Raw genomic sequence first — 14,756 nt, 5'->3', positions numbered from 1 at the left:
GAAGACAATTTTATGATTGATTTACTGGGAATGTCATGATGACAGGAAAGTGGTTTGTTCTATGTCTCAATTTCAGAAGGATCTTCTCTGAAATAGTGCTGTTACTGAAGTTTTTCTTCCTCTTTGCAGGCTGTGCCTTCCTAACATACTGCGAAAGGGAGTCTGCTCTAAAGGCCCAGAGCGCACTGCATGAACAGAAGACTCTGCCAGGGGTGAGTCCAGACTGGCAACTTTTTCTTTTTTTCTTTTTTTTTTTTTTTTCTTTTTTAAAATCTAAAATGGCTTGCATATGGTGTTCTCATCTTAAATTTGGAAGCATAAAGTCTCTATTTGTTTGGATGATTCCTTATTTGCATTGTGCTAATAAAATCAAGATACCACCAACCCACCCAAATGGTTTCCACGCACAAAACTAAAAGCTTTTTTGACCTTACTGGGAGTCAGTAAAACAGTAATCAGCTGGTTGTGGACTGGATTCTACCAGCCTTACTCAGTGGAGGAGCTGCTTTAGGATTCTGACCACTACAGTGAAATGTTAGAAGTCCTCACCAGGTGCTTCCTCTCACTCCTTTTCTTCTCTGTAGCAAGGTTTGGCAGCAAGAAATCAAGAAACAGATCACATTATTGAGTTATCACAGAATGAAAACATATTCCTGATGACAAAGTGGTTTGACTCAGTTACTTTAGTATTCAAGCAGCTGTAGCAGATTGGAAAGGCGGTGAGACAAGGAGAAAAGAGAGAGAGAGGAAAGACGCACACGAAATAATGAGGAAAATTATTCACATGAGCAAGATCTAAGGTTCAGACAACACAAGCAGAACTAAAAATAGAATCAGCATTATGTGGGGAAGACCTGCCCTGCTGGGCTGGGTTTCTAGTTAAGTGGTTGCCCGGGGGAGGGAGAGAGACTATTTAGATTCAGCCAGAGTACATGGATTGGGAAGAGCCAAGTGCTCCTGTGTCTGGAATGGGGCTGGTTTCACAAGGACCAGGAGCCAGTGATCACCTAACTAGGACTGGGCTTCTGAGTGCTCCAGGCTGCTGCATCTAAACTGAAAGGAAATCTATCCAAAAGTCTTTCTTTATTAGCTGGTGTTGAATGATTGATTCCTGTGTAGCTATAACCTACCTTTCCACCAGGTCTAAGAGACATCCCTTGTTCTGAGGAAAGTGTTGATTCTGCTCTGCTTGTTTCCAGCATCCTGGGTCTATTTACCTATTTCTAAGCCACCTTGCCAGTATGCAGATGCCCACGCACTTGCTCATCTACATCTATCTTTGCTTAAAAGGCCATACCTTATGCAAATATATACATACTTCATTGCCTAAAAATACTTCTGTCAGCTGACAACTCCCTCTGAATTATTTTTTTTCTAGAAACTCCTCAGCAGCAGATTGAAAGTAACTTCAGTCTTGTGGGGAGGTTAAATCCTCCCCCTTCTAATGTTTTCCTTTTGCTTCTCTCTTTTCTGAATGATAAAACCACATAAAAAAGAAATAATATGTTGAATAAGGATGTCTCAGGTAACATTTTAACTGAAATTTTCTGAAATAAAATTTTCTTGAAATAAAATATGTATTTATCAAAACATGAGATGTGATTAATAGGGTGTTGTGTATTTAAAAAAGACTAATTGAAATTCCAGATTTTCCACTGAGACTGTTTGCTCTTCTCATTAGGAACTAGATCATTCACTTGCATATAGAACTATATCTTCTTTATGAGTTTAAAATCTCATCCTGAAATTATATTATGAGAATATCTTCAAGAACACTGGGTCAGTGAAACTGAGAACTCAGGTGTTCAAGAGGGAGGGTAAATGATGATTTAATTTTTTTTTTCCTAAATTCTTTATCTGTTCACAGTGCTGAATCTCAATCTCTGTGTTAGAGACTTCAAATCATAAAAGTCTTAAAGCTGTTTTCTTGTGAAAACAATAACAAAATTCAACCATCTTTTGCTTTAGGATCAAAACTTCCTTCAAAAGCAGCCCCGACTGATTCTAGATTACAGGGAAACAATTTCTCCCTTGGTTTGTATAATTTCTGTTACATATACTCCATCCTGGCCACGCTGCCTCTGGAAGGCTTTTTGTTGTTGCTATTGGTTTTTTATACACTTTCACGAGACACATCAGGATCTCATTGAACGGGGAACAGTGAATCCTCTATCTCAAAGAGCAACCAGGTTTCTTTTTCTTTCTGATTTTCCTATCCCTTTCATTTCCAGTCCTATTTGTCTCAGGATAAAGGTTTACTTTCCACCAGCAAAACCTCTTCATGCAGCTTTCTGCCAAGTTTCTGAACTCATCCTCTGAATGATGTCACTGTAGTTTATTTAAGGAAACCAGTCTTGTCTCTTGATAAAGTATCATGCCTGGATACTGTTTTATGGTTTCTATCTGAGTAGCAGAGAATTATTTATGACTTACCTGACTGTTCGTGATAACATGCACCAAAAATATCAACCATAGTTCATCACCATAAAATAAGAGGCACTTTTAAGGTCAGGGGTCTAAGTCCTTATTCACATAAGTCCACAAATGAGACATATATAACATCTTCTCTTGACACTCCATTGTTTGTGACACCAATAGCATGGCTGAGAATGCATCAAAAACAATTAACAGGCATGGTATAGGAAAAAATAAATAATATTAGACTAAAACATTCTTTCCCATTCCTGAGTAAACTGTACACTTTCTTGTACACAAGAGAAAACTCTTGCAATATTACTTTTTGCATTCTCTGCATTATAAAACACTGAACTGAGTAATTTTTAATGATATGCACATGAATGGTAATGTATGGAAATGGGGAGGCATGAGGAGGTTTTGTCCAGATTCAGATGCCTTGCCTTTCAGCTATGTATCACTTTGTTTTTAGTGGAGTGGCTACATGCACATATTTTACAGTAATTACTTTCTGGATGTGCTTTGTAAGATGACAGAAATATGTTTCACATATTTCTATGTTATATGTAGGACATAAACTCATCTTGTGGAATAATCAAAAGACTTCCAAGCAGGTATGTGTTGATTAATAAAGTCTTTATGGCACTTTGTTTTGGGGTGGGAAGGAATCATGATAGATATTTTGAAGCAACTAGAATGGAATGTAAAACATAAAACTATCAGTTGGATCTTCTTCATCTGAATGAGTAAATTAGGTTCTTTTGGAGATTTTGGAATTTTTTGCCTAAAATGTAAGGTTAATGTAGTACAGTGTGTATGTATGTGTAAAGAGCACTTTGTGATTGTTGGACAATTCAAATTCTAGTGTTTACTTGAGATTGTTTATTTTACATATAATAGAGTGGCTGGATGATGAAGTATATTAGTTCTTTAATAATTTATAGAAATGCTTTGATGTTGCAGTAATTACATTAAAGGTCACATATCAAAGGTAATTTGGTTGAGCAGCTGTGATGGTTTCTCAGAAGCAATCAATATTGCTGTCCATGGTGCTGATTTCACCAAGGGGACTGCCAGATTAAAGGAGGCTTATTACCAGACAGACAGACACGGGGGAAATCAAGAACAGATTGGAGAGATGCACTATTCTTTTTCCTCACCTATAATTAACACTGTTCGCCATAATCTGTGCTAATCCTTCATAGTGGGAAACCACCTTTTTTTTTTTTTCTTTTTTTTTTTTTTTTTTAACTTGCATTATAAAAAGCGAATTAAGGCAAGGGAGAGTAATTTGGGGGAGCAGGAGAGGAAAATTAGAGAAAGTAAGAGTTGATTCACCTCTGGGATATCTGAGGCTGATATATCCCACAATGTTAAAATGCAATATCAAAACCACAGGCCATGGTCCTGAGGAAAGCAAGGCGAGGGGGGGAAGTGATCTAGACAATGACAGTGCAACGTATGAGAGAATTATCTGCCTGCCGATTTTGTATAATATTATCTATTTGCCCCACAAAGCTCCACAGGAAATGAAATCGGGGAAATAAAATTATGTTTTAAATGTAGTCATTTTGATTACAAATTATAGTGAAGTGAACTTTTTCTCCCCTTTCTTTTTTCTTTCTCAAGTGAATGGCAGAGGATAATGCTGAGAAATGTAATTACGCTATCAAGATCTACTTTTATTTATAGCACAAATAAACTGAGCTCTTGTATGATAAGCACAGCAGCATTTTTCTTCCCCTAGTTCTTTGTAGCTCTCTCAGGCAATGGGAGAGAACAGTCCATGTATACTTGGTTGGAGGCACTGTCTCTTTGCATAATGTTAAAACCATCCTGTAAGACTTGCAAAGAATAACTATGAAATTAAGTATGTAAGAAACTGTTAACCTCAGCAATCTGCAGGGCTTGTTCAGTCTGGGAGATGGGCTGAGTTTTCTTACTGTGTCTATTCCTCTTGAAAGAGACAGTGGTACTACTGGTATGCTAAATTTCTCAGTGCGTAACATAATTAGTTTTCTCCCTAACTGTTCTGATATTCTTTGTCTCTTCTTGCCATCTAGAAAAAATACATTCTGTTTTATTCATTATATGCAAAAATATGCATCTTTAACATTAGAAGACAGGTGAGCTCATAAAACTCATATTAAACCCATTTTTTAAAGAAACAACCCCCCCATCTAATTACAGTTGCCCACAGTTTGTTGTTTTTTCGGGTTTTCTGTGTTTTTTGTTTTTGTTTTGTTGCAGTTTTTCTTGTTTTGTTTTGGGGTTTTGTTTGTTTGCTTATTTGTTTTAATAAAAAAAGGTTTCTCTGATATTTCTTGTCTTACCTAACTTAAATTTTTATGTATATGTGAGGAAAGACCTGAGCATAGGGGGTAGGAGGGAGGGTACCTTGCAAGGTCTGGCCTCTCTCAAATCCGTGTAATAAGGCTTAAATGAGACATAAGTGTCATGTGGACTTCAGAAGTCCTGCACATATAGCATGGATTTCACTGTTTGAGCAGACCTTGAAATTTTACCATCTTATTGTCTTATTATTTTTTCCCAATGTTTCAAAGCTTTTTCCAAAAGCTTGTTAGAAAACCATTAAACCACATATCACCCTGCATGCTGTGTTGTGCCAAAAATGGTATTATATTCCCACAACTTCCCATTTCAAAAGTTTTTCTCTACTGATGTAAATTGCAATTTGGTCAGCAGTGGTAGGCTGGATGGGTTCCATTGATTAAAGTAGCCTGCTGAACACACAGCCTGCTCACCATGCCCTTTAGATTTTGAAAGAAAACACATTTAATTGTTCCCTTGGGAGAAACATGTCTGTTTTCTGAAGTTAAAAATGAAGATGAAAAGGAATAAAACCAGATTTGAGGTAAGAGATTTGGAAAAAGAAAAAAAAGAAAAAAAAGAAAAAAAAAAAGAAAAAAAGTTATAAAAAAGAAAAACAGAAAAAAAACCCCAGCTCTTCAGAAATTCTGTAGAAATTCTCCCTTTAAGATCTCTGCATGTCAATGTCATACTTAAAGTAATATTGGATTTTTTACCCCTTGTTGCTCCTTCTGAGTGACCAGCCAGTAAAAGTACTTTAGGATCTTGGTTTGGATAAAGCAGGGCAGGGGATAGCAAGAGGAAGCTGTATGCACTTTCCATTTGCTAAAAACCCCTGTAGTTTGACAGTGCTGTTCTGTTCACCAGATGAGATGAAACACCTGGGTCCTATCTGCTTGGTAAACATTAAAGTTCCATTTCACTAGTTAAAGATTGGCTTCTGTATCCCTATAAGGCAGCCTCTAGAATACAAAGTAAACTCTCTCTCTGCTACCCAGTCCAAAGAGGTTTGCAGAGAAGGAGCACAGTGCCAGCATCCTGACAGGACCAGCGTGCTGGATGCACACTGTTATCTCAGCTGAGGATGGAGTATTCATCACCTTTGTGGTGGATAACCACGCTCAGCCTGAGGTGCAAAATGGGACAAGGTCTTCCCAGCCGTGCCTGAGATTTGGTAGCAATTGAAAAATTATGTGTGCGGGGAAAAAAAAAAAAATATAAATTATAGAGGTAGCATAGTCTTGTCTTTCTAATTTGACAACTTTTGGATTTTAGAGGATGATTTCCAAGTTATTCCACAAAAGCTTTTGCTGGACCTTCATTTGCTTTATGTGTTATTCAATGACAACTTTTCTCTCTGACGTGTCTGCCATAGGAGGATCAATCTAATTTTATGTACAACTGTAAAGATGAATGATAAGTAGAAAGGATTCAGGCAAGTACAAGCTGAATAAATTATAAAGGGCAAATGATGACAGGACTGGGGGTCCCAAGAGACAGTGATATGATAACAGAAACTAAAGACGAATTTATGATGGATGTAGTTAGCATGTACTGAGGCTGTTAATTCTTCAGGGTAGTTTTACAACTTCTTGTGATTGGAGCAATCAAAGTATTTCATTTTAAAGAGATGCTGTATATTTTCACTTGTCTGTTCTGCATATTTGTATGTATGTCCTCATTTACATGCATAGCAGTAAACTCCCATAGGCTAGTCAAGCTTCCTTCCCATCAAAGGACCCCTTTTCTCCAAACCATAATGCCACTGTTTATGCATAAATAAATAGATAATATGCAACAATTTGAGGGCAAAGCTGGATATCACAGAAAAGAAAAAAAAATTCCATTTTCATAGAACATAGCAATCAAATTTTTTTAGACCCTGCAAGTAGCTGAGCACCTCCAGCTACCTTCAAAGCCAAGCCTAGGGACTGAGTTAGCTCACAGATCCCTGATGAAAAATTATGTATAACAAGTTTCAGGTAGGTCAAATTTTGGGTTTAAGCTGCTTTAAGAGCCGCTGATGCAGCATCATAAAGTTAGAAGCAAATCTGATCTCAGAGCAGTTCTTGATTGCATTTCATTCATACTCTTATTTCTAACTCTTGTTCCTTATTATTAAGGATATTTGCATGAAAATGATCTTTTTTCCTTCCTCTGAAGGGTTGTCTCTTGTCTGTGAGTAATGCGTACTCTGGCCTACATTTGTGAATACCATGGGCTGGATTCTGACTTCATTTACACAAGTGTAAATCAGCAATGATCTGATTGAGGTCAAGGGATTTGTATGGCGTAGGAAAGAGCAGACTCAGCTATATTTGTCACTGCTGAAATGATGTCATCGTGAAAAGCACCCTAGCTCTAAATGGGGAAACATATTTTTACCAAGAATCTTTGCATGCAAATACATGATCTCACAAAACACTGAGCATCCCTGACACCTGCTGGGCCCTTCAACAGCTCCCACAGCCCTTTTGCTAGGGAGAAGAGCCAGCCCCACAATGTAAGAATTAAAGATGGTTGGTGTCGTGGTGTTTCAACAGTGTTAACTGTTAGACACTAATGAACCCTAAGCATTTGGAATGCCAGTTGTATCACCCTACTGATTTGGCAATGATGGGATACACCCAGGAATAACTTGCAGTAAGCTTTCATTCTTCATCCCACAGTCCCAGTTACAGAGAGACAGAGGAAGAGAGCAGGTGCCCTTTACTTTTTATTTTTTTCAGGCATATGGGTGATAGTGAGTGACATTGCCTAGCCCAGGAGTCATTGTTCATAGGCTAAACTTTCCATAAACACCCACTTCCCACATTTGCACTACAAAGCCTGGTTGTGATCTGCAAGGCCACAGTGAGCTTCTAGTAATGCACTTAGAAGAAGATCCTGTATAATTATGTAATTTGAATTTCTCCCTGGGTGATATGCCCACCTATACTATAACTTTACCAGCTGTACTGCTCATAGCCTACTCTGATGTTAGCTGTCTGCCTGATGTTTTTCATGCAGTATATACCTTAAAATCCTTCAGATACTCAGTGACAATAAAGTAATTTCTTTTTTATTTCTTTTTTAACATACAACGGTTGAAGACCATGCACAAGAGTGATGGATCATATGTATATTTGCCACCCAAACCATTATCTTTGGAACACACAGATCTGCATCTTGATCTAATTTAACTTAAGTAGTCTATATAATAGCAATGAAAACATTAAAACATATACTTGAATGTTGTGGAGTAACTGTGTTCCATGTCTGTAATTCCTGGTGGGCAGGAAGGACTTGAATCTTGCCTCTGTTAGCTCTACTTGTGGTATGTAGGTTAGGAGCATCTATGTTTGTTGAAAACATTTCAGTTGCAGGGCAGACAGCCTGCCAGCCTTACCATGTGAAATCCATCCACTGGCTGCAGATCCTTTAAAAAAAAATAAACAACAAAACAGTGTTTCCTGAATTAAATAATCTAACAGCATGATTCATGCATTAAACTTAAAGCTGCTTTTTAAGGACACCTTTTAGAGGAGTATCCGAGCTGGAATGCTTTTGGGAGTGGCAGGAACTGTCCCATCTCTCTGCTTACGGGTAACTTCTGATCGGATCTGACGGGATGGAACCCATTTAGCTCCTGTGCTTCCCTCCTGCTGCGCCCTGTCTCTGGCAGGGAGAGAGACTGGGGAGTGACTGACCACGAGATTGCACTATCAGCCGAGGTGAGCAGGTATCTGAAGTGATTTTGCTCTGTTGAGCAGCTGCAGTGAGAGACTTACAGTGGCACCGCATGTATGAGCTGCTGCACTTGGCAGGTTCCCAGCAATGTCAAATCTCTCTGATTAGTTTCTGTAAGTACAAGGACAGAATTAAGCCTAACCTATTTTTCAAAGAAGAAATGTGCATTTCCCATTTTTCTCTTTAATAGGAATTTCTCATATCTTGTGTCCCATACTTTTTTCCCCCTCCCCTTTCCCGATGTTACTCCTTAAAAAAAAAATTTATAAAATACAATTTCTTGTAAAAACATGAGCCTTCAAATTTCTTTGATTTCTTTAACATATTTTGACCTTGATATGCATTCATTTTCAGCACCAAATGAATCCTATGGTGCTAGAATGAAGTTGTTCTCTTACTTTCCCCTTAGGTATGGTAAACTACAATCCTAAAATCCTCTGCTACTTTCTAGTGCATATTTTCTTTGACATGTTGCAAAAAATTATTGTTTTGATCACTGGCTTTGTAGGCTGGTTTTGGCAGAGCAAGCTTTGTCCAGCTATAGCTAATCCATTCCAAGCTCAGGTTGTTCCTTCAAACAGATGGAGAAAATTTATTTTTCTCTTGTTCTTAGAATGGCTCAGTAATTTCTATGCTACTATATTGACTTTGCACGGTAAATATGTAACTGATAAGACATGCTGGCGTGAGTTTCTGATTTCATTTACAGCTTTGATCAGTGGAAGAGCACTTTGTTTTCAAGGTGGTAAAACTGGAATCAGTTTTTCTTGGTCTTTTTATTTACGGGTAGCTTACTGTTAAGATCTTCCTTGGTAAACATTTTGAGGTGTTGCTTCTGTCTTTTAGGTTATTTTGTAGTGTCCTTTCTCAGTGAAGTCACGCTAATGTCTGCTGTCTGGCCAAGCATAATTTTCTCCTCTTCTCCTTCCTCCCATCTCATCCTGCACGTCTGCCCTTGCCATCTCTTATCTCCTTCGTAGATTTGCTGGAAACATTACCCTGTGTTCCCGTAATGCCTGCTTGGTGAAATGAGTTGAGATTACAGCTGCTGAGGTGGAACACCATGCTTCCCAACTACTTCTGCCTGGGAGAGCATGTATTTTCTCCAGACTAAAGGAGAGGCTCACCTTACTGAACATTTCCACGTTTTGTGACACTACCTGTATATAGAGTGCAGAGTTGGCTTGTCCTAAACCTGATGTCTCTTGAAATTATGAGGCTTAGTGTGTATGAGCTTTTCAGTGTATATTCATGTTGCCCAAGAGAAACAAGGCAGCCAGGAGAGGGTTGTACATGCTGTGTTCTCTTGTCTGTTCTTCCTCAGAGCAATGGGAGTGATTGGGAGTTGATTTCCGTATCTGTGTTCACCCTGCACAGGGGAAGGGACTGGGATGCACAGGGAGTGAACCTTTCAAACCTTTCAGGGCACCTGTTTTGTTGTTAGCAGCCTGCTGCTCCCACTTTGTTATTTTTTCTATCACTGCATCTTCACATTGCTTGTCATGACTCACACTTTCACCTGGGAGAGGAGAGGCTGAGACACTCCTGGGGAAGTTGTGCATGTGTTGCTAGCATTCAACAAGCACAGGGCTTCTGAGGGCAGCCTGGGAAAATGCTGATATCTGAGGGCTTTGTATGGGTTTTTAGTTTTTTGTTTGTTTGTTTGTTTGTTTTGTTTTGTTTTGTTTTGTTTTGTTTTGTTTTTTTGGTTTGGTTTTGGTTTTGGGTTGGGTTTTTTTTTGGTTTTTTTTTTGGTGAAGGTATAGTGGATATATATATATATTGGAGTCTACAAATGTGGATACACTACTAAGAGTACAGATGTGACACCCTTCAGAGACAGTGTCTCATGTCCCAGTGGAGGTCCCAAATTTATGAATATTGATATGTGTTCCTCTTTCATTTTTAGTTAATTAAGCCTTAAGCCTTTTCCACCAGCACTCTGAACCCAACCTGCCACAGCACAATGATAATGCTTCTAAAGTGAGCCTGTCCAAACTAATTTCATTGTCCTTGTTGAGTGAAGTGCAACAATTAAGCAGACAGCACAAATGGGTCCAGATAAATCGAGTATTTACAATTATTTCAGTTTGGATAATCTAATGTGATATTCATTGTGCAGCTAAGAATTATGTTTCTCAGTGAGGAGGGGCTGTTGTTCAGTACTCTTGTTGGCTGGATGTAAATTCAGAATAACTCCATGTGCTCTTGCAGAGTTTAAGCTTCTTTACATCAGTGAAGCTCAAATGAGAATCTCATCTTTTCTGTAGATGCCCTATAAAGCTGAGTCCCTTCAGCTGTGCTTGCACTTTAGAAATACAGCCAATGGATCTGGAAGGTCATTTCTCCCCCTAAATTGTATTTTTTTTTAAATTTTACTTCTTTTCCCCGTGGGCCAGGGTTGTGTTGTTGAACTCACTCACTTTAGGGAATCCAGCTTTCTCTGAGAGCCTCTTCATTCTCCAGCACTGAAACCCTGACTGACAACTTGAGCTGCCCTCCAGATCTGCATTGCTGCTGACTTTCTGAACAGCACTGCAACCAGATCTCCTCCTTACAGTGTCTCTCTCCCTTGGCATTAACACCTTGTGGCTGTGCCCTGCATTTCCACCAATTCCAGCTGAAAATTTCCAGCAATCCCAGTTGAAAGACAAGGGATTTATATCAGCACATTTGACATTAAAAGGCAGATTGCTGCTACTTTCTGCTTCATTTCTTTGCAGGATGCATTGCTTCTCCTTCCCTCCTCCCAGTCCCCCCCTCTGCTCAAGCACAGCACACTGTGTTGCTGGGCAATTTTCACCAACTTAATCACATTTGGGCCCAGTGTTTTTCCTGCAGACCCTGGAGTGTGCAATGCTTAGGCCCTGGTTATTAGTTTACACAATATATGAAGCCCATTAGAAGAGGATAATCAGGGCTTGGAGAAGGCCACCTCACTCGTTATCTGAGGAGGTTATGTTAAGCCTCTGTAGTTATTAATCATACTTTCTCATGCAGATAGCTGAAGATTAAGAGTCACATTTATCCTCTTTGCTCCTCGTTCTTTCGCAGTGATGTGCAAACGCTCTTTGTAATCGTTGTTATTATGGTTATTCATTGCCCATCCAGGCAGCCAGCACTGCTCCTGGGATGTCCCTTGAAGTCTTGCACCTATCCTGATGATACAGATCAGAGCCACTGGAGGTCTCTCTGTTTGAAACTCGGAAAACATCCTTGAGAGTCCTAGAAAGTCTCAGCTAGCTGTTATTGAATTGCAGTATCTTGTCCAGAGGCCAAGAGAATTCTGAACAGAAGCCGACACCATTACAAGAGCCAAGTTTAACAGCAACCCTCTTGATTTCACTTGCCTTGCTTTTTAATACCAGCTCTAACCTTGAACTTTGACTAAGATGATATGCTACCTTGTGGCTTCTTGAAACCTAGCCTACTGCCCTTTTAATCAAACTGAATGATCCTTTTTCCTTGCTTCACTTTTAAAGCACTTAGTCAACTCGGATAAAATCAGAACTGTACTAAGTAGTTAAAATTATTAGTAGTAAAATTAGTAGTTAACATTGTTAATTAAAAAAAAAAAAAAAGTATTTAAAAATGAAAGCATTTCATCCATCACAGGTTTTTTTCCCCCCTAGAAAAATGTTTAGGTTTTCATCACTTTCTGATATCCTGTATACAAATGTAAACACACTCACACAACACACAAAACAATTCCCTAGAAAAACCTGTTTAAAATCCAAGTAGTTGAAGAATTTTCTCCAATTACTCCAGTCACAGAGCCTTTGGTTCAATAAAATTAAAGTTAAAACAGAAGTTAATAACTAACACCATGCAGCATTTAAAGACTGCACAATCATCCAGTCACAGATCAGATCAGCGTAAAACTACTTCCTACTACTTTCCTTTGTGTCCACTACCAACTTTACAGAAGCTGCCCTCCTATTTTTTTTCTTGTTCCCCTTAGAAAACCATTTTTCTGTGAGTGGGTTTAGCTTCTGAAGCAGTAGTCAGCCATGGAGACCATAGTATCGATCATGCAAATTTAAAATCACTAGTTCATCCAGTTGTTAAAATCTTGATTTACTCTGTGAACCTGGAGTGTAAGTTATATGTGCATACATAGAAGTTATATATGTTTTTCCATCCTAAAACTGTTTCTCAACCTGTAAGGACAGGCAAATTTCCAGGATGAATACTTCATAACATTTCTCCTTTGACTGAAACAAATAAAAATCCAAACTCTGATTTCTCCTTAAGAAGTCTAACTCATCCCCAAATGCTGTGCTTATATACTAATTCTCCATATCTAGAAGAAATCAGTACTGCTGTATTGACTGAGAGGTCCACTTGTCTCTGTCATCTCATGATCTGGCTTCTCCTTTTCACCCTTTTTTTTTTCTTCTTTTACATTTTTATCTTCACATAGACAGCATGCCTGATAATGCGTGAGACCTTTGCTAAGGTATTATGGGTTGTTTGTTTGTTTTTTTTTTTTTTTCTTGGTTAGTTGGTTGATTTTACGGTTGGAGGAGGGGCTTGTTTGTGGTGTGGATTGTTAAAAATGTTTGGGTGATTTGTTGTTTTTTGTTTTTTCAAGACCTTTTCATTTGAGGTATCATAGTGGATATGAACATGCATTTATGTGAAGACTGAGTTTTTTATCTGATAGAAAAATCTTGCTCAAATGAAAAGACCAGAAAAGCAGGAATCAACCCAAACAGGCAGGCATGACATTTGCTTGACATACATAGCTTCCCTGATACAAATCCCTGCATTACCTAACTCAAACTAAAAAGTGAACAGACAGTGGCTTTTCTCTGCCCTCCACAGCTGAATTTCCTACTCACCTGATCCTTGGCTATTTGAAGGTACTTGGGCATGGGCTTCCATTATTTTCTCCTCCTCTCCCTCCAATTTTTATAGAAATTTCTTAGAAATGCCAAGGAATTTTTTGAGTGGATGAATTTTTTAGTGTGCTTCATTGAGGCACAATACCAGGCCTAGATGACTTTAAGATGAATGTATAGATTTTTGACATGCAATGATGAGAGGGGACCAGGCACACAGATGAAATTTGCTGCACATGACCTCCAGTTTCTTTAAGATTTCCTCAATTATCTGTGTACAAACTGGTCCCCTTTGTCCTTCCTGAGGCTTTGAGAAAGTGAAGAGAGAACATACCTAAGATAAAAAGTAATTTTGAGGGCTGGATTAGAACCAGTATTTCCAAACTCTAGATTCAATACTTGCCTATATAACAGAAGAACCCACCTTTGCCTTGATAGTCTAATTACAAAATTGACCAAATTAACCTTCCCCCATGTTATATCTGATTTAGAGCCCTCCAGAAAAGTATTTTTCCATTCATATGCATGTGTGTTTGTGTACAGTGCTTAGCAGTTGCAACTCTTGCTTTAGACTACAGCATCCTAGACACTCCTGTGATGCTGACAAAGGATGATAACTGTTGGGAGGGAAAAGCTTTCTTCCAATATAAGTTGATGGCTCAGGATGATTCTTGCCTTTCAGAAGGGCTTTGCCTCTCTTCTCTTTCTCATGATTGACCTGAAAATAAATAAGGAAAGAGTGACATTCTTACTAGTGCTTTATTTTTATATTTTTTTTTAAGAAAGGAGAATTTCTCTTAGACTCGTGCTGTACTTGTCCATACTGTATTTGACATCTGTAATAAAATTTGGGTCAGATACACTTGTCGATAAAAAGAGGCATCCTACAAACAGCCCTGTGCTTGCATTAGGGTCATGTCAAGAATAATAGAGACTATTGTCACTGCAGTGAACCTCTGCATCATATTAAGTATTCCTCACTTCTCTCCTCTCTGCTTCTCTCCAAGACATAATATAAGATGCCTATCATGTTCCACCACATCTCACCAAAGGGCACAGAAAGGGGAGAAGGCTAGCAGGGAGCAAAACTCCTCCAAGTTGCTCCAGCATCAAAGAGCACAGGGAAAAATGGAGCATCCATTGTCTTCCTTGATCATATGTCTCCTCTCCACTTTTTTTTTTTTTTTTTTGGTGAGAATTGCAAGGAAAAAATGTGCTTTTGTCAAGGGGAATTTCAGGTTCTTCTTGTTATTGTTAAGCATAAGGTTGTTTTCATGAATGAGCAGAGTCCTGGGGGCAGATTAGGGAATCACACCAGTGCATATGAAAGAGATGGTCATAGGCAACCTCCTTTCAGTGTTTTTTTGCTTAAGGTCTCCCATGCTGTTCACAGGTGCACAAACATCAGAACATGTAAAAAACGTTCTACCTGCTTTG

The 14,756-nt window shown here is 38.6% G+C and overlaps 1 protein-coding gene across 10 annotated transcripts in view; it reads left to right on the top strand.

The window, feature by feature from the left end:
• The window catches only part of CELF4 (CUGBP Elav-like family member 4), a 690,435-nt gene that overhangs the window by 90,173 nt on the left and 585,506 nt on the right, over positions 1-14,756 (top strand). For all 10 annotated transcript variants that reach the window (XM_079329933.1, XM_079329925.1, XM_079329932.1 and 7 more), the window contains exon 2: positions 130-212. In XM_079329933.1, the coding sequence (XP_079186059.1) occupies positions 130-212 (83 nt within the window). The remainder of the gene's footprint in view (positions 1-129; positions 213-14,756) is intronic.

Source organism: Erithacus rubecula, assembly GCF_903797595.1.
Source record: "Erithacus rubecula genome assembly, chromosome: Z".
NCBI lineage: Eukaryota > Metazoa > Chordata > Aves > Passeriformes > Muscicapidae > Erithacus > Erithacus rubecula.
Note: the sequence above shows the minus strand (reverse complement) of the source record. Positions and strands in the feature narration are given on the sequence as shown.